Source organism: Falco cherrug, chromosome 4 (assembly GCF_023634085.1).
Source record: "Falco cherrug isolate bFalChe1 chromosome 4, bFalChe1.pri, whole genome shotgun sequence".
NCBI classification, from domain to species: Eukaryota; Metazoa; Chordata; class Aves; order Falconiformes; family Falconidae; genus Falco; species Falco cherrug.
Window position 1 is genome coordinate 11873219 of NC_073700.1, and position 20007 is coordinate 11893225.

Below are 20007 nucleotides of genomic sequence, written 5' to 3' on the forward strand. Positions count from 1 at the left end.
AGCGACACACGGGACATACCGGGCGTACGGCTCCGGCCACACTGCCCAGCCTGGAGCCGGGGAGCCCCGGCGTGCCCTGCCTCGGCTCCTGCCCTGGGGCTTGGGCAGCCTCGCAGGGAGCTGGGGCAGTCAAACAGACATGCCGAAGCTGGCAGGACCCCGAGGCAGGCTGGAAACAGGGTTTCACCGCGTTGCTGGCACCTGGGTGCTGACTTGCTGGCCACTTCACAGAGCCTTTGGCTAGCTGGAGGGTGCTGACCTGGACAGGCTCTAAATGCAGCAGCGATGCTGTGGAGCAAGACGTGTGGCAGCTCTTATGGCAGTGTTTGATGTCCTTGTGGCAGATGGAGATCCTCGGCAGAAGGGAGAGTGTGAAAACCATCTCTGAGGATGGGCTTTAGAAATAGCTCGGTTAAGTTAGAAGCAGCTGGGAGGGCTGAAGTAGGAGGAGGGAAACCACACACCTTGAGGCATATGTAGAGGATAACAAGAGATGCTTTAGATCCTTTGGCAAGTGAAGATCAGGAGACCAGCTGGGACCTGTAGCAGTTGAATGGCAAAGTAAACCCTCAGGTGAGGAGGGTCCCAAGACAGCCAAGATGTGGCTTTGGCCCTGAAGAACAGCAGAGCGGAGCTGCAGTGCTGGGAGCCAGGCACTCAGGGCAGGGCTGCGCCGGGTGCTTCACCTGACTCTGTTGAGGTACCTCACGAGGGTGGTGGACAGGGGACCGTGGGGTGGTTTTGCAGACCCTGAAAGACCTGGTAGCTGGAAAATCTCTCCTTTGCAGAGGACTGATTTCAGGGAGGGTTAGTGGTTATGCCCTGGCAGGTGGCTTGTGACTGCTTGGACCACACTCCTCTCTTACATGACCTCTTGGTTGGTTGCTCTACTTCCATGAGGATTAAGCTGTGCTTTCGCTGCCCTGCAGCCCCCATGTCTTGGATTTGCCTGCCCACCAGTCACTGCTTGAGCCTTTAGGGGGAGGGCAGGAGCATCCTGTGTCCCCAGCTCCCCCCACCCTCTGCACCTCCCTCCATCAGAGCAACCAGAGATAGGAGGCTATGGCTCTGCTTTTAAGTTGAATCTCTGCAGCTGAAATAAAATTGCATATATTTGCATAAGGAGCATCTCAATTAGCATATTTGTGGGTAAAGCTAAAAGGGCTGTTCATTTGGAAGTGAAAATGTGAGCGAAACATGGAAATGACTTCCAGCCCCCTTTGCAAGCAGCTTAATTAAATATTTCCTTAGTGTGTGCACATGGATGTGGGAAGCTCTTGCTCTGTATGTAATGGTGTGTGAAAGCCCAGGGTGGGCAGGGGGTGGTGGCCCTGCGTAGCCCCAGGTGTGCGATTGCACCCTGCACTGCCTGCCACTGCAGCTCCCTCATGTGCTGTCCCCACACCTCCGAAGTGACAAGTCTGCTTGGAAGGAAAGAGATTTGGCATGCCAGGCCCTGCCACCCGAGGATCACCCTCCCCAGGAAGGTTTTCTTTCTGCTCCCTGGTGTGGTGATGCCGTGTCTTCCCCACTGTTTCCCGGGAGGTAGAGGCAGAGAGGGAGCTGTGATTTAGGAGCGGGATCAGGCTGAAGAGGGGCTGCCTGCCTCCTGCCAGAGCTGTGTTCAGGGGAAGAGCCTGCCTTTGTTTAAATATAATTGCTTTGGGCCCGATCCTGTTCATGCTCGGATCAGTGAGAGCAGGTATGAGCTTTCTAGAGCGAAAAATGGTGCTGCTGCTTTTTTTCTTCTCTTTTTTTTTTTTTTTTTTTTTTTTCTTTCCTAAGCCAGTCTGATTATTTTTCTTGCCTTCAAGCTTATGCCTCAGCAGCTCTCCCATCTTCTCCTTGGGAGGGCAGCTTGGGCTGCAGGGGACATGCCTGGTGCGGACCCACCCTGTGAAGGCTCACCGCATTAATGCTGCCCTGGGACAGCGCGGCAGGGAGGGCTCAGCCCCTTCCATCTGCACAGGGGTGAGAGCCCCAGAAGCTCCTTTCTGGCTCTGGGGCTCTGCAGGATCCCAGTGCTTGCAAACAGGGATGCCTCACGGAGCTGGGAGGACGCGCTTTTGGCAGGGCTAGCAAACGTGTGAATGGTTGCACAAGGAGGGGACTCTGTACATCCCCTCCTGCGTGCGGGAGAGGCATTACGTCCCTGGGGCTGGTTTCTTTGGTCAGAGGGGTGCAGAGCAGAGCGTGGGGCTCCCAGCATTGCCAGGTGCCTGAATGCATCCCCCAGGAGAGGGGGACATGGGCGATCCCACCGCACAAAGAGCCCCGAGAGGAGGCTGGGGAGAGAGACGGAAACGTCTTGGGCTGGAGGGAGGGGGTGGAAGCGCACACACGCACGCACGCGCGGCTGTGGAGGGCTGAGGATGAGGGGGGCCGAGGGAGGGGGTCACACACAATCTATTGTGAGCGACTGAAAGGCGCTACAGTCCCGAAATGTTAATCTGACCCAACCTTTCGCCAGTTGTAATTTTCCTCTCAATGAGCGTGCATTAATCTGGCCCTTTCTCCCCTGTTCCCCTGCGGTGCAGAGCCCTTGTTCTGCTGCCTCTTGCTAAAATTGCCTTTCGGCGAACCCAAATAAAGCTCCCAAAGTCTGGAGCTCGGCCCCTGCCCAGGAACGGGGTCAGCTTGCCAAGCGGAGGGGGGAGCGTGCCCGCTCCAGCTGGGGCACAAGCCCTGCGGCGCTGGAAGGACCCTTTCCCCTCACCCTGCCATGGGCAAACCCTGTGGGTCTGGGGTGTGCAGGCATCTCACCCCCCAACCTGCTGGTGCACAGCCCTTGTCCCACACTGGGGGTCCATCCCATACAGAGGTGGGGGATCGCCCACAGCTGCTGCCCTGCTGAAGCATCCCAGGAAGTGCTCCAGTGGACCCTGGCCTCGCCGTGCCCTAACGCTGCCTGCTTCTCTCTCTCTGCAGCTGCCTGTCCTGTGTGAACGGCTCCTTCCCCTGCCACTGGTGCAAGTACCGCCACATCTGCACCCACAACGCCGCTGACTGCTCCTTCCTGGAGGGACGCGTCAAGCTTTCCGAGGTAGGGTGATGTGAGCCAGCTCCCCTCTCCTGTCCTGGTCCTGTCGCAGCCCCCTGCCCTGTGGGGAAGGGTTTGAAGAGAGCAAACCACTTTGGGAAGCATTTCCCATCACTTTGCCTGGGGTGCTGGAGCTCCCTGGGAAGCAGTGAGGGAGGGGTGTGAAGCACTGCTGGGACCGTGTGCTGGTGCGGAGAGGCTGTGTCGCTGTGGAGAGGCTGCTGGGTGCAGCCGAGAGCCCTTTAGGCTGAATGAAAGGAAAAACAAAGGCAGAGACGCTAAAACATTTTTCTCTGATGTTTTTGAAGGGAGCAAGCTTGAACTGTCATTGCAGAACAACTTGTTTTCGGAGAGGGAAAGGTTGAAATCCGTAAAACAAACCGTTTTGCTATACCTCATGCCTTCTTCATCTCCAATGCTTTGCCAAGAAACATGTTCTTTTGCGGGGGTTCATCCTGCACAGCATCTGTGCCACCCGCTGGGGAAACCTGTCACTGGGATAGTGCTCGCAGGAGGTCCTGGCATCCCCAACCTGTGGTGGCATGACTGGCTGCTTGGGCTGGGTCTGGAGGTCTGGCGAGCAATGGCTGGCTCGACAGTAAATGCTGACTCGGGTCCCGAAGGGAGAGTTTTGGGAGAGAGTGTTTCTCCTCTGTCCCTGTCCTGGAATGAAGCTCTGGTTGAACTTTACCTGGGTTTCCAGTTGCCTGTGCAGGGACCCAGTGGGAAGGGTCCTGCTGCCTGCTGGTTGCTGCTGGGAGCAAAAGCCATATGCTGTCCTGACAGGAACGGTTCAAATAGATGTTGTCCTGGAGAAAGTGTTTGCCCAGATCATCTCAGATAAAGTTTGGTCTCTGAGCTCCAGCAGAGCTCATGTCCCTGCAGCCTCCCAGGCCAGGACCAGTCCCCAGGAGCAGAGGTGAACAACAAGGGCTTGTCTCTGCTTCACAGACCATGTGTGAAGGCAAGCAACTGAGATGTCTCCCAAGATCTTTGCTGTCCTGGCTGGCACTGAGAGGAAGCCTGCCTCTGCATCACCCCACGTGGGAGGAGCAGTGTCTCCGAGTCAGTCTCTGTCCCCTGTAATTTGTGTCTTCTGAGGTCTGCCCTCATCTTCAGTGAGGACCTGTGGGCTTGTGGATGTCCTTCTAGGTCAGGGCTCCTGTCCTCCCTGTGCCCCCCCTGCTTCTGTGCTGGACTAGGAGCACACACGGAGTCAGACAAATTCCTCTGTGGTGGAGACACCCCAGTTAATTTTCCCCCCTTCCTCCCCCTCTGCCTGTCTCATCACTTGAAGAGCTCTCTCACAGAAGAGGATGAGAGGGCTGGGCCACTACTCCGTCATTGCCCAGCCACCAGCAGCTTTGCTTTTGTGCCCGAGATGGGACAGATGGAGGAGCATCTTCCCGTGCACTGGGGCTGAGCCCTGTGTGGCTTCCCTGCTTCCCTTGGGTGGCTCAACCTGGGCTGAACGCTGGATGCCCACCAAGCTGGCTCGGTGGGCATCTGGTGTCCAGCCAAGGTCAACCCACCACATCCCTGTGGAAAGCCAAAGCGCCTGGTCCTGCTGCCTCTCCCAGGGAAGCTGCTGTGTCTATGGGGAAATACTTGAGCTTTGCAAACCCGCAGTGGGTCAGATACTTGGGTGCTCCCCAGTTTAGAGCCTCCAAGGACTGCAGGAGCAGAGGGACTTGTAGAAGATGGCGATGTCCCTGCATGGGGCCACACTGGGCTCTTGTCATCATCCTTATTCCAAGCGTGGAGCTGAGTGAAGCTGCTTCTCAGCCAAGCGCGTTGGGAGAGCTGGGAACGCCCAACCATCCCTTGGTTGCACGCAGGGCTGGTGCTTGCCATGTCTGCGTGGCAGCAGGTGAGTGCTGGGAATGGGACTGTGACAAACGGTCTCCTCCTGCCCCCACTGCCCAGCACGCAGCTGCCCGGGCTGTGCCGTGGCCCCTCTGCCAGCCTCTCGGGTGGCGTGGCTGTGGCTTTGCACCCTGCCGTCCACCGAACTGCCGTCCACCAGTGCTTTGCACCGAACTGCCGTCCACCGAACGGCCAAACTCCAGGCTCTGGCACTGTCGCTCACCTCCCTGAGGGTATCGTCTGAATGCAAGGGGGTTGCACCGTGCTCGTGGGTGCTCGAGCGGGTCTGGCACGGGCCAGAACAAGGTCAGCCTGGTGGCCCCACACCAGGGGGATCTGGTAACATGAGAAGATCAGCAAAAGCTGTTTTCTCCTGGCTTGTACCCTGAAGAAACCCGGTGAGGGGCTGGCCTGTCCCAGACATCCCAGAAGCCTGCTCTTGAGGTTGCGCTTCCAGCCAGCCCTGGCGTTGTTTCTGCAAATGCGATACGGTGTCCAGACCGCCGGAGCCCGTTGCTTCTCCTCTGCCCCTTCCCCTCGCAGAGGGCACGGGGAGGCTGCTGGGCTCTTCCCCGTTCCCTGCCAGGCAAACCCAGAAGCTTTACCCCCCAGGGGTGTTGTCTTTGGGATGCGTGCAGCTCTCCTGTGGACCAGCTGCTTGGGAGCTCCTGTTGTTCCTGAGAAGGGGCAGGGTGTCCCCCCACAGCCCTTTTGGCCACACTGGGACCTGGAGCGGTGCCTGGCTTGAGGTTTGGAGAGCCTGGCTCAGCCTGTTTGCACGTTGGTGTGGGCTCAGCAGTTCCTGGCAGGGATGGCAAGATAACCGCAGACCGGCCGCTGCTGTGGGCTGCATGTCCTGAGACATCCCATCCCCATCCCTGGCTGGTCCCGGTCTCCTGCAGGGTCGGGGGACTCGGTGCCAGCCCATGGCACCACTGCACAAGTTAATGGCAGACATCCCAGCTCCGTCCCCTCTGTGGGAGGATGTCTAACGGGGAGGGTTATTTTAAGGAGCATTTGGTCTGTCTGCTTTGGCTGGTGTGCGGTGGGCACTGGTCAGGAGAGGCAGGGACAGGGGTTAACAGCTGTGCTTAACTCTTGTCTCTGCCGGTTCCCACGGGTGGCTCACCGCAGTTTCCTGGGTGGGAAAGCAGCTGTTTTGTAGGAGAACACAAAGAGTGACCCACAGCACTCTGTCCTGGGCATGCCGGGGATGTTTGCCTCTATTTCTGGGGGTGGCAGGACAGGAACCACCACTCACGTAAATGTGCCTGGGAATGGCGGCAGCAGGAAGGATGTCCCTGCCCGCTGGCTGCTGTGGCTTTGAAGCCTGGGCTCCGGAGATAGCCCTCCTCTGTGGCTTGTTTCAGGGTTCAGGGCTGGGGAAGGGGTGATGAAGCAGCACGGGCTACTCTTCGCTTTTCCCCGTTTGTGGTGCCCAGCTGTGGCTGTGGGGTGATCAGTGATGGACTCCCCACAAAGCTGCTCTCCTGCGGCGCTCCCTGCCAGCACCGAGCTGCTGTGGAGGGTAAAAGGCTCCTGGCCTGGGGAGACTGCGTGTGTTCTTCCAGTCCAAGCAGGTTCAGCTTATGTTTGTTCTTCACTCCCCACCAGTGGGAATGGCTGAGGGCTTTGTGAGGGAACCTCAACGCCTGGGTCGAGCCCAGCCCCAGTCTGCCTTCATCCCCATCTCTGCTGATGGCACAGCCTTGCAGCTGGAGCTGGGAGCTGCCAGAGAAACCCAAACAGCAGTGTTTGTGGCGTGACTTAAAGCTCTTACCTCTCCAGGCAATCCTGTACACTTGTCATATTCTCGCCCAGCTAGAAAAACAGTTTTAATGGAGAAAATCTGAATTGTGAGATGTTGGGGTCTAGCTTTTCTGCTTATCCCATGCCTTTGTAGCTCTCTGCTCCTGGGAGCTGGGGCTCTGCTGGGGGGGCTGTTTTCAGCAGGACAGTGAGCGCTGTGGGCTGTGCAGAGCATTCCCGAGGGATGTAAATGCTGGGCAGTTTCTGGGACGAGTTTTGTCAGCGATTGGAATTGCTCGTAGGGGAAATGAGTTGTCCCAGTGCCCCCACCCCTCCGGGCACCCTGGGCGCCCACCAGCACCAGGTGCTTCCTGTTTGGGCGCAGGCTGACATTTTTGCTGGATGAGACACTTCTGCCGGCAGATGCGGAGCATGTGACGTCGCGGGGGACTCAGCTGAAACTGCGAGTCAGCAAAATGAGCTGGCCTGCCTGCGTGTGCGGGGAGAGGGGCACATGTGGGGAAGGGGATACACGTGCCCACCACGCTCCCCGGGCACCGCTCTTGCGAGCATCCGTGTTGAGCCCAGCTATGGCGGCATGGACTTACCCGCTGGCTGCAATAATTATAGAAAAATGAGGAGGCGGAGGTGTCGGAGAGCGAGCTGGGAGCTAATCCTTGCTGAGTGTGTGTGCCCTATGGGGAAGGCGTGTGCCACCCGCGGAGTCCCCCTGCAGCGTGGAAGGGGATCAAGCAGGTGGGGACTTCTCCCTCCGTCAGCACTTCAGAGCTGGGAGCTGGTGGGGGGCAATCACCGTGCAGCGGCGGGGACCACTCATTATAGCTGGCAGCGGGTGTCTGGGGCCTCCCTGCTGGGAGCCTCCAGCTCATTCTGAAAGGGGGGACGACTGAAAGCCCCCTTTGCAGAGGGGCAGCCGTGACACGGAGCAGGGAGGTGGCAGAGCAGCGCCGAGGGTCCCTGGGCAGTCCCAGCCCCATCACCATCTCCTGGTTGGGGCTGGCACCGCTCTTCCTCTCTGCTTTCATGTTGTTTAGCATGTTTTAGGGCTAAGTAGCTTCCTTTCTTAAAAATTGTGCTTTTGGGCAATAAATGCTTGTGAAGAACAGGAAACTTCAAAGCATAAAACAGGTTGGGTTTTTCTGTAAATATTTGCTAAATGAAACAATTTCTTTTTCATTTCTCTGGATTGTTTGAAGGTTAGATTAATCCTGAGATCAAGGCTGGTGCTGCGCAGGGTGGCAGGAGGCAGCTGGCCACGCACGGCTGCTGGTGGCCTTGGGGCGAGAGCTGCCCCCACAGCTACGCTGTGGCCTTGTGAGAGCAGCGGGGCGGCTGCGTCCACTCCTGGCACTGCTGCTGCTGCCGTTCCCGTTTTCGGAGCAGCTCGTTTTAGCACATGTTTTTCCTTCTTGACGTTATTTCAAGCCGATGCTTCCAGGAGTCGCTGCCGTAGGTGCGAGACCTCCGCTCGGCTCGGCAAAGCCAATGTGGGATTGCATCAGGCTGTTGTTGCTGAATGGCACCCACCGGGGCCACAGGGCTGTTTTGCTGCCTGAGCTCATTTATTTCTGCTCCCTCCTGCTCCCCCGTGCTTTGCGCACAAGGCTCACCAGCTCCCCCAGAGCAGCTGGGAGCTCGTGGCTATTAAAAGTTGAGTGCTTCGCCCTCCTGATGGCTCCTTCCCCGGGGAGCGTGGGGGGCTGGCAGGGTGGTGCTGAGCCCCTTGCCCTTGCTTTCCTCCCTGGCTTGGACTCACCAGCATCCCCTGGCCAGGGGTGCTGACTTCTGGGCAGACTGCAGGAGGGCTGGTTGGGGTGATGCTGCTTTGAGCTGGCTGCAGGTAGAAGTGGCAGCAGCAAAATTCACTGCAGAGCAGGTTTTCTGCAACACTGCAGAAACACGTTGCAGTGTCAAAGGGGGAAAAGGCTTTTCTGTCCATTTGTGAAGGAAGAGGGAAGGGGGCTGCCAGGGGAACAGGAGGGCTGAGAGGGTAGCCTGACAATGTGCAGCCCAGCGGGTGTTAACTCTGAAACCTACTGACTGCAATGATGACATTAAAGCCCATCTCGCTAGGAATCATTTTGCTCAAATGTGTGCTGCTGTCGCAGCACCAGGTTACCGGTCCCATAGCTGAATCCTCTGTCTGGATCAACGCGAGCTCTGGAAAACACCCCGCTGCCCTGCCACCAGATTCCTCTGTGCTCCTTTGCTGTCTTCAGGTCTTTGGTCAGAGCAGCCACAGGATGCTGGTTTGGGGTTTGCTGCACATAAGGATTTACCCAAGTGTGTGTTCAGGGTGATATTGTCTGTGCTCAGTGGTGCCTGGGCTGCAGCCGAGGGGTGTTGTGGGGGTGCTGAGGGAGGCTGTGTGGTATTCCCCTCTCATCGGCTGCCCCTTGTTCCCCTTGCAGGACTGCCCCCAGATCCTGCCTTCCACCCAGATCTACATCCCTGTGGGCGTGGTGAAACCCATCACCCTGACCGCCAAGAACCTGCCCCAGCCGCAGTCCGGCCAGCGCAACTACGAGTGCATCTTCCACATCCCCGGCAGCACCACCCGTGTCACTGCCCTGCGCTTCAACAGCACCAGCATCCAGTGCCAGAACACCTCGGTGAGTGCACAGCTTGCCTCGGCACGGGCTTTGTTTGTGGGCTGCTCGTTCCTGCCCTGGCCCGGGACTTTCCCGGCTTGTTGCATGGTTGGGTTTGTTCTCCCACAGACAGGTAACGGGGATTTGTGCTGCTTGTGGGGTGTGAGGTGGGCTCCCCCCTGTACTTCCCCCAGGTGCATGGGAAGGCAGCTGCTCAGGGTTGTTCTGGGTAGGATCAACGCCAGTGCCGCCAGGCTTTAGGAGCACTTCCAAGGAAATTGGCTTTGGAAAGCTGAAGAAAGTTGCCTGGGATGGAGCCAGCTGGCCCAGACGTGCCGGAGCCTTGCCTCCCCGTTCTCTCTGCCTGCTCTTGCTTCCCCTTGATACCAAGCTATCCCACTTTACAGGCGGGATTGAGCTAACACCTCTTCCGTGTCCTGCTGCGCACACGCTCCCCCGTGTGCTGCCGTGCCTGCCAGCCCCACAAGTGCTTCCCTACCTCCCCTGCAGCCCCTGTCTGTCCCCAGCTGTGACTGGCAGCTACCTCATCCCCCTGCCTGCCTGCCCTCCATCCTGGCCCTGCTGGTGCATCGCTCCCTGCCTCTCAGTCCCTGCTCCCTGCAGCTCTGTCACTTAAGCTGTCTCCTGCAGGCAGCTCTGCCTGCTCTGCCCCCTCCAGTTGCCTTATACCAAAGAGAGAGGGTGTTTTGTGGCCCCTCGGTGAGGTCTGTGTGTGCCCCTTGCTTTGCAGCCATCCTGTGCAGGGACCACCAAGCCCGCGAGCAAACTAATAGCCCCCCCAGGAGCCGGCTTTGCTCAGCATCTTGGCTTTGCTCAGCATCTCGGCTGCCCTGCTGGGCTCTGCACCGACCTGCCCTCATCTGCTTGCAGCTGGCCCCTCCCTTCTCCCTCCCATTTAATCCTTTTAAAATTTGTTTTCCATCACTCATACTGTGAAAGCTCATTTGCAGCCTAACACCAGTGCTGATCCCAGCTCCCTTGTCCTTTGGTGGCACGAGTGACATTTAGAGGCCATTGAAGATGAGCCTGGCTCCCTCCCTCCCCCTGCGCTCTCGGGGCTGTGAAGCCTTTGGGCAGGAGGAGCATCCCGAGCCTCTGCCTCCTGCCCTGGGTGGCAGTGCCAGGGGGATGCCGTGCTGCTGGGGCTCTTCCTTGGTGCCACGCAGTTTGTGAGGAGCAGAACTGCTCCCCATCCTGAGTTGCTGGCTGGAAATGTTGTCGGTGGGTCTGTGCTTGGCCTGGAGGTGAATCCAGGCAGTGGCACAAAGCGTGAGCTCCAGGGAGCAGCAGGACCAGAGCGGTGTCTGCAAGGCCCTGCTGCAAGAAGCCATTAGCGAGGCAACTTGAGCAAAGGTTTGTCATCTTGCTGCTGAGTTTGGGGAAGAAAAGAAGCCAGGCGGAGTCCCTTGCCCAGTGGAACTGGCTTGGCTGCTGGTCTCTGGTGTTGATTGTGACCCTCGCCTGGGCTTTGCCATGCAGATCTGCCCCTGGACCCAGTCTTGCCCATTGCTTGCACAGCTGGGAGTTAGTGCTTTGAAGGGAACACGATGGATGTGCGTGTGAAGAGATGTCACAGTAGTGGTGGGGTCCCTTTGCTGGGGTCTTGTTGCTGCTGGTAGCGAAGGTTGGCTGCTCTGTCTCCATCACAGTCAAGTGGGAGGTTTGGGGGGGGGGGTGGGGGGAGCGGTTAGCTGAGCCACTCTTGTCCCAGCAGAGGGTTGGTTACACCAGGTACCTGCTTGGTTGTCTGAGGGCTGTTCTGCAACATGTCCATGCCTACCAGAGCACCTGCGGCTGGCAACAGGCTGGAGGAACCATTGCCCTGGTGCAGAGTATGGAAGAAACGCAGCTCTTTGTCCCAAAGAGAGAGCCCAGCCTGGCCAGGCGTAGAGCTGCGTTAGCACCCAGGAGCCGAAACTGTCTGCCTGGGACACGGGAACTCTGTGGGGGAAGTGGGTATTGGCTTGCAGACCTTCAGCCCTTGTGGTGATTTGCTGGTCCCCAGCTTTGTGGGGACACCTTGTGAGCCCCTGCCTGGCCAGGGCCCCTTGGCCAGCCCAGCCTCCTGCCGGCTCTCCTCTGCCTGCAGCTGGCGGAGCTGGCAGCTCCCTCTTGCCCAATTCTTTAGCATGCAATTTAGCTCCAAGGGGTGCCGTGGCTGCCAGCACTGGTGTCATGAGTTGCACGATCTCTGCAGCTCTTCTCCAAAGGGATAAGACAGCTTGAGGTGTGCCTGCCCACCCTGTGGTCCCCATGCAGAGCTGAGGTGACTGGCACCTTCTCCTGGACTGACAGTGGTAGATATTGGACCTGAAAATTGCCAGGGGTGCCGTGAAAGCAAAGCAAATTGGTCAGAGAGCACATGGGAGGTGTTGCGGGCTGTGTGGCAGGGGAGCATGGGGCCATGGTCTCAGGCAGGAGACGTGGCTTTCAGGCACAGGGTAGCTTCACAGACAGAAGAAGAGAATTTTGGCTTGAAAGAATCTGTCTGGCTTTCAGGGTCTGCTTGCCTGCTTTAACGTTTGAGGGCATTTAGCCAGGCTGCTTTATGGTGTGGAGGATTCAGATTCACACTTCTGGGATGCTTGTCTCCTCCCTGTCTTTTTTTTTTTGCAGTCCATCTGGCTGGTTGACAGCACTTCAGGCTCCTGCACAGCCACCCACCCATGACCCACCAAGTTCTTCCATTGCGATTCATTCTTTGGGTTAGGATTTTGGGTCTTGGCTGGTGTGGAGGACGCTGGGGAACGGAAAAATAGGGGAAGGATGACATCCTCCCAGCCAGCAAGTGAGGAATGGATGTCCTCTCCTTGGAAAGGCATTTAAGCACACTTTGTTTCCAGGAGTTCAATGGGATCTGAACAAGAGGTTAATTACTCTGTGGAATTAGGGATGCTTTCCTGAATCCTGGGTGAATGGAAGGGATAATAAGTCAAACTCGCTTAAAACTCTTTGTCTTTTGTTTAGTTTTAGTGCTTGTCAAACTCCAATGACTTGTTAGCACTCTGAAGAAAGGACATCTTGGTTAAATATTCAGCAGTCCATTCGTTAAGGTTTGAGTGTCGACTATAAACATAATTTGAGACACCCAATAGATCTTCAGGAAACTCAAGGGAATTCCCTGAGTTCCCCATGCATACCAGGGCAAAAACCACACAGAAAAAAACACTTTTCTGCCTCTTCACTTTGGTCTCTTTCTGCTCTTTGAAGGGAAGGCAATCCTAAAGGTTTTCCACATGCACTGTAAAGAAACAAAAAGAGAAGCCTAACTAAGAAAATTAAATTCTTTGCCAATGAACTATATTTTTCTTTTTTTGTTACTTGGTTACTTTTAATCTTCTGGAAGTGGACATTTCCAGGCTTGCTTCTTGCAGCAGAGGATGGAGAAATGGTCACCTGTCTTAATGTGTGCAGGTAATGCCACTGAGTTTCATTTTGCAAGCATCCCTGCCTTTGCCTGTTCTTTCCCATCTACCATCCCTTAACAGGGCTCACCCTTCTGATTGCTGCAAAAATTAAATAATTTTGCGGTTGGAAAATACCGCAGTCCCGAATCTGCACTACTGCTTGTAACATTGGGCTTCATGTGATTTAGTCCTGGCCTTGGCAAAATGGCTACAGGTGTTTCTTGTTGCCAAGGGTTTGGCTTTTTCTCTCCAGAATATTCCTCTTAAGGTTGAAATAGCCCTAGAGCTGCTCTTTCCCTTTAAATGTAAAAATAGGAAGAACCCCTGATCTCCTTTCCATGAGCATTTGAGTTTGTCATCTCAGCACTTTAAATTAATCCTCACGCCTCAATTATTTCCCTTTCCTTTTAACCAAAGCCCTGTGTGGAGAGGAGCAGCTGTGTCACCTCCCTTGGCTCCTTTTTGGCTCCTTGCTGGCCGATGCCCCTGGCAGGGACAGCCCGCCCTGCCCAGGGCTGTGGCTCTGGAGGTTGGTGCCCTCTGGCCAGGCTTAGGTTGGGATGTTCATCCAGGAGCAGCTTGTTCCCGTGACAAAGTGCTGAGGTGGGCTCATGAGTGGTACCCAGCACAGATGCTGAGGCTGGGGTACCCAGCCCAAGGTGTGCATGGTGGAAGGCAGGCAAGACCTGGTAGATTTACATTTTCTGTTTGTTTGGGTTTTGTTTTTTCTTTTCTTTTCTTTTTTTTTTTTTTTTTTTTTTTTACTGCAGTGGAGCCTGGGTGTTGCTCTACCATATTCCCAGGGTCTTGGGTTTTCACTTACACCCTGCTGAATTTCAGGCAGGAGGAATCCAGGCAGGGAAGCTTGTGTGTGATGGGGGAGGAAAGGAGATTTATGTAAAAAGAGCAAAAGGGGATCCAGAATCAGAGGCCAAGCGTTACTGTCAAGTTGTGCTGTTGTGTGGATGACGGTATTTTACTAGGCCTAGGGTGTATTTATAGAGGAACATAAATCATACACACATGCCCTGTTCTGAGCGCCGCACACCTCCAGTATATGTATCTCTAATTAACCAGCCATGGAGAGGGAAACAGGATTGGAGCCCACAACCCCAGCACCGTTCACCAACAAAGCTGTGCTCTCCGTCCTAGCGGTGCCTACATTTATCTTTCCTGCAGCAGTGTTTAAAGTGAAAAGGGAGTATCAGGAGAGTTTGATAGGATCCAATTAAATTCCAGCAGATAAAATAATGATGAATTGCAGTTGAGCCCTGGCGAGACGCGATGTACATTACTGCCGTCCCCGTAGCGCGGGGAAGGAGTTGAGGTCATCAACTACAGAAAAATAGGACACAGCTGCAGCCCAAGCACTCCTCCAGAAATGCAGCCCAGGGGGATGGTGCACGTGGGAGGGAGGGGGGTTGCAAGGGAAATTCGGATGTGTGGGTTTGCTCGCAGAGGAGCAGCCCTTCTGCTGCCTTCCTTGGGGCTGGGTTGTGCAGGTTGTGGCTGGAGCGGGATGCACGGATGCCTTGATGGCGGGGGGGCTGCCCTGCCTCTTCTGGGCTGGGAAGGGCTAGTGCCTTGGCTAGTTGGCGTAGTGCTTGCAAGAGCATCCCAGAGCGCATCTGAGTGCGATCTGCCCCCAGATTTGGGGTGCCCCATGGCTGGCTGCACCTCTGTCCCCTGGGAGTGTGGCTGCCTGGAGGCACATTCTCGGAGTGCTGAATCCCTCACCCCAAGGGGAGCTGGGCGGCTCTCGGTGCCCGCTGCTGCTGGTAGCTGGTGGGCAAGCAGTGGGCTTGCTATAACCAAATGTGAGACCTTCAGGGGAGGTGGAACCCACCACCCTCGCAGTGTGCTGGGCTGATGGGCGTCCCAGCATGGGGACAGAGCGGGTGTGAGAATCTGAGATGTGAGAAGCACGTGAAGTTATCAGCTCTTACTTGGGAAGATGCCTGAAATAAGTTTTTGGTGAAGAGCCTTGAGAAAGGCTTAGCGAGGAGTCCTCTTGCCTGAACCACATCTCTGCAGAAGGAGATCTTGCTGGGAATAGCTGTGTCCAGGTCGGTGGGGCTGGCCCGTTGGCTGTCAGCTGTTCCACGCTTGCCTCGTAGGCTCTTCCAGGGAGGGACAGAAGGGCTGGCCAGGTTAGGTAAGGAGCCAGGCGGCTTGCATCTCTGTTGCTGACTCACTCGATGACATCTTTTCTCCCATCCCCTTCTGTGGACTGTGCTGCATAGGAACGCTTCTCTTTTGGGTGCTGTTGGTTTGCTCTTGGGGCTGTGCCTGTCATTTTTTGCTCCCAGAGCCAAAGTCCCTTTCCTATAACTCAGCCCTGGGGCAGCTGCCATGCCACATCATCCTTTGGCACAGCCGGGGGGTCCCAGGCGCCTGCGTAGAGCGAAAAGTGTCCTGATAGCAGGATTGCCAGGTCGCTGCCAGCCACAGCGATTGATTAACGGGGAAGCTAGTAGCAGTTAAGTGTTTAATGGATGTTTAGCGCTGTGTTAGCTAGAGGCAGGGAGGAGCCAGCATGATGGGACCTGCTGGCTGCCTGTGGGCTCTTGTCTGGATCCCGTGGGATGGACAGGTCGGTAAGCATCCCCCTGCCTGATCCCCACTGGTTGTGGGGTCTTCAGGGCTGGAAAGTGGCTGCTCCTGTGCTCAGCTGCTGCGGGCTGGGTGCTGCTGCCTTTCCGGCTGTGGCTATGCCCGTGGTGGGAGAGGGCACCTTCCTGCCCGTGCTGGGGCGAGAACAGCTGCGAGGAGGCCTTTCAAAAATGTCCTTCAAACTAAGAGGTTCTTTGAAAATTAGAGGGGGATCTGATGGATCTCAGTGTCCCAGAAGACTGAGCCCTGAGCCCATGTGGCTGCAGCTCCTGCCCCCATGCAGCTGAGCCATGACTCCAGCTCCAGCATCCTACAGGGACCAGTAACTGCATCCAAGCTGTGGACCCGCTGGCTGTCTCTGCAGGGCAGGTGAGAGACTGCTGATGGGCACGCAAATGCCGAGGACACGTTTTTCATTGATATCTGTGTTCCCTTGGTGGTCCTACGCCGTGAATGCCAGCCAGGGCGATGACTCCTGCTCCTGCCGGCTGCTTCCCTCTGCACAGTCCTGTGCTCCTGGCTGCTCCCTGCCGTCTGCCTCAGCTCCACACCATGGCAAATTCAGCATCCTCAGCACGGTGTTGTTTTCCAGAGGGACACCATCACTTGTGCAATTGCCCTGTTGCTGTCTCAGGGCTGGTACATGAAGAGTTAATGCTCTCCCTCCCTCTCCCCCCATTCTCCTTCCTCCAGCCCACCTCCCAGAAGAACTAATTTCCAAAAGCAGCCGGGGCAGAGAGATGCAAATAAGTGTTTTGGACAGCTGCAGGCTGGATGCCTTCCCGAGATGCCAGGGCCCCAAATGAGACATGTCAGAGTACAAATTGAAAATGCCAATTTCACTTACGCTGCCACGTGGCTCGTCACAGCTAAATTCTGCTTCGGCACTGCCACCGCCCTCCCCGGCACGTGCTTTCTCCTGCTGCCAGAGGATGGTTGCTGCTTGCTGCTGCAGGTCTGGCTGGCTCCTCGTCGTGGTCCTGCTGGAGATGTCATTGGGTGGGGGTAAGGTAGGGGAAGGTGAACAGATCTGGATTCTCAGCCCGGTTCTGGCTCCGTCTCCCCAGGCGTGGTGATGGGAATGTTGCTGAGAGGCTCTGTTTATAGATGGCGCGTGGTAGAGCTGTGGCTGAAGGTCCTCTGAGCAAACACCACAAGAGATGCCGTGTCTGAGAGGCTGCGTGGTGAGGGGGGTGATGAAGCTCCTTCCTGCAGAGGGGAGAGGGTGGTGGGGCTGTTGGGTGCTCAAGAAAGGATTGAGTTTGCAGTTGGATGTCTTATGCCTTCCAGTTGCTGCCTGCAGTTGGTCAGCAGCAGCCTTCCTCCTTGGGGAGGGCTGCATTTTGGGGTCCTCCGCCCTTTGAGTGGGGTGGCCCCTGGATATAAGACCACTAGCCAAAAGCTATGAAGGTCCGAGGACCAGGATCAGGCTTGGCCTCTCATTTGCACCTTGCAGGGTTGAGGGAGGGGTGCGTTGCCGTAGCCATGTCTCACATTGGGTGTGTGCCCCGTTTTGGTGCCGTGTCTGATGCTGGACTGTGGCTGATGGTGATGCCTGGTTAGGAGAGACTCAGCATGGAAGGGACCAGCTTTGATGGTGAGGCGAGAAGGACCCAAGGGTCTCTTGCTTCCCACAGCCACCTGAGCACGCTGGCTTCCTTCGTGGGCTGCGTCCCTGGCTCCTGTGGAGGGGGTCGAGCAGAGGAGACTTACTGGAGTGGTGCCTGGCACTGGCAGGGACAGATGTGCTCTGTGGGGCCGCAGCTGGGGCGGTGGTGGAGGTGATGCTGAGGCCACCTCTGTCAGGTACAGCACCGGGGCTGCGGAAGGTGATGCTCAGGCTGGCTGGAGGTAGTGGCAGGGCTGCGGCCAGCCCACAGCTGGGTGAGCTGCTGCCGGCGCGGCCGCCGCTCCCTAACAAACTCCAGCAACCCATGAATCATTCATTTAATCTCTTCTGACACGCCTGTCATTTTCTCGGGCGAGGAGCGGAGAATCTCTTGCCGAAGGAGGTCATTAGCTGTCAGGGACGGTTCCAACTGCCTTCCTGCCTCTGTATCGATTAAACCTCTCCGCCTGCGTGCAGGGGCTGTGCGGGGAATATTGATGGGGTTGCCGGGACTGGGGCTCGGCGTCGAGGCAGGGGAGAGGGGTTTGGGTGGGGAGGAGGCATCGGCCAGGCTGGAAGGAGAGACGGAGGTGGGTATGTCTGGATAGCAGCAGGTGCTGGGGCCTGAGTTTGGGGTCCCCTGGAGCTGGGGGTGGGATCCCCTCGTGTCACCACCCTACATGGGAGCTTGGGGCATCAGGGTGGTGGTGCCGGTCCTGGAGTAGGGTATGGCTGATGGCTGAGCATGGTGCGGGGCTGGGAGCAGGGCAGCGGGGGGTCTGGTGCAGAGATGGTGTGTGGAGGAGAGGGATGCTTTCCTAAGATCTTTCCAAGGGCTGGGATGTCGTCATGGTGGTGCCTGGCTCTGTTCCACCGGTGGCCATGTGGCCACAGCTTAATGTCATTATGTTTTGGACGATGGGGCTCGAGGGGACCATGGGGGACATCCTCCCTCTGGGTGTCGGGGGCAGCTCTACCAAATCTGTTCCTGCCATTTGTCTAGCCTGTCCTTCCTGAGCTTTGCTAGTGATGAGCGTGATCTCAAACATCCAACTCAGCATCCCTGGAGCGGGAAGAACATAGGGGAGGGCTCGGGTGCCTGGCAGGGAGAGGTGCATGTGTGCTGCAGAGATGCCATCTGCTTCCTTCTCTCCCAGCAGCAGCAGCTTCAGACCTTCGGGTTAATGGGTTCTGGGTCTATTTAGAAACCCTCTATTCTGCTTTTTTTTTTTTTTTTGCCAGTTCTGTGTACCGGTTTGCATGTGGTGTATCCAGTGCTTTGACCAACGGCTGTTAGACCTCTCTGTTCCTAGCCAGCAAGTCTGGACCAGGGCCCTGTCCCTGTCCTCTGGGCTGGTGGGAGATACCCACATAATGAGGCTGTATGCTTCTTTGTGCCCCTCACCAGCGCGTTTTGCCTCACTGGTTAACAGGCTCTGCCTCCTTCTGTTCCCTCCTGCAGTATTTCTATGAAGGGAATGACATCAGTGACCTGCCGGTCAACTTGTCCGTGGTCTGGAATGGGAACTTTGTCATCGACAACCCCCAGAACATCCAAGGTGAGTGAGGGATGGGAACAGGGTGGGAAAGAAGCCCGGTGCCCCCCCCCCCCAGCCTCCAGCCCACCCTTCTCCCCAACCTCAACCGCAGTTTGCACCAGTGCCTTAGGGAAAGGAGTGATGCTCCAGCTGCATCAATCAGGCAGGTTTCTAAACAAGGGGCTTTTCTGCAAGAAAAGCTCTGCCCCTGTGTTGAGTCCAGGGTGCTGGTGCCTCCTGCCCATGGGGTTTGTCCTACCCTGGGAGGGGGCAAGAATGGGTGTCCTCCCCAGAACCCTGTGCCCACGGACTGGGGGGGCTACGCTGACCCCTGTGCTCCTCCTGCCATTGCAGCCCACCTGTACAAGTGTTCGGCCCTGCGGGAGAGCTGCGGTCTGTGCCTTAAGGCTGACCCGCGCTTCGAGTGTGGCTGGTGCGTGTTGGAGAGGCGCTGCTCGCTGCGGCAGCACTGCCTGGCCTACGAGAGCAGCTGGATGCATGCCAGCATCGGCAACAGCCGCTGCACTGACCCCAAGATCACCAAGGTACGTGGGGACGGATGCGTGGTGGTGCCCTGTGCTGGGAGGCTGGGATGGCGATGGAGATGGGGATGGAGCTTGCTGGTGGCACCTCACAGCAGCCAAATCTCTAGTCAGTTTTTAGGACTGAGCATCTCGTCGTCACTCTCATTTCCAAGGCTAAAATCCTCTCTCCACCACCCCTATGCACTGGGCTTTTGGGATCCCAGGAAAGCTGTGGCTCCAGGTTGCTCCTCCTCATGTCATCATGCTCTCTGGGGCCAGTAGTTCATCATCATCCCCCTTCCCTGACAGCTTTTATGACCTCCACTTAATAAGACTGTGTATATTAATGTTCACATGCCTGTTGGGCCAGGCTCCAAGTGCAGGAGGGACTGGGGGGTATTTCTGCTGGATACCTTCTGTTTATCCACAGCTAGCTGGGCTTCGCTTGTGTTAATTACTGGAGTCTTAGCACTGGGTCTGATCTGTTTGGGTTTCAGTGTCTTACCTGATGGAAGCTGGAAGTGAGAGTCGTGCCTTTTCCCCACGCCTCTTGTAGGGTACCGGTGCTGCAGTGTGCTGGGTGGCAGCTGCGTGTGGAGCAGGGGGTGCCCCCCAGCTGGGCATATCTCTGCCTGCAAAGAGCCCTGCATGCAATAAATACTGCCTGCAGAGAGTTGTGTGGGGCTGGTGGAGTGTTGGCAGGAGAAGGGATCCATTCCTGGGGGAGTGGGGTTGAGCCCCAGAGCTTGCAGCCCTACAAGGACATCTGCTGTGTGGGACTACCAGGCTCCCCATCCCTGATGGCTTCCCACCATGCTCAGACTGAACTTCCCAAAGCTGGACCCCTGGGGATGGTGGGAGTGGAGACCACAGTGGCCAGGTCATGCCCGGGTCGCCCGGGTCTCGTGCTTGTATGGCCAGGGCTGCAGGCATACACACCCCCGCCGCTCACAGCAGCTTCCCAGCCGCTGACGATGGCCAGCCTCGGTAGCAGCTCTCCCACCCTGAATCATTATGAAATTCTGCAG

The 20007-nt window shown here is 56.8% G+C and overlaps 1 protein-coding gene across 1 annotated transcript in view; it reads left to right on the forward strand.

Moving 5' to 3' along the window:
• Window positions 1-20007, forward strand: part of PLXNA1 (plexin A1) — a 121453-nt gene that overhangs the window by 64459 nt on the left and 36987 nt on the right. The window contains exons 9-12 of the mRNA XM_055708731.1: window positions 2929-3043; window positions 9088-9288; window positions 18380-18476; window positions 18810-19000. Of these exons, the coding sequence (XP_055564706.1) occupies window positions 2929-3043; window positions 9088-9288; window positions 18380-18476; window positions 18810-19000 (604 nt within the window). The remainder of the gene's footprint in view (window positions 1-2928; window positions 3044-9087; window positions 9289-18379; window positions 18477-18809; window positions 19001-20007) is intronic.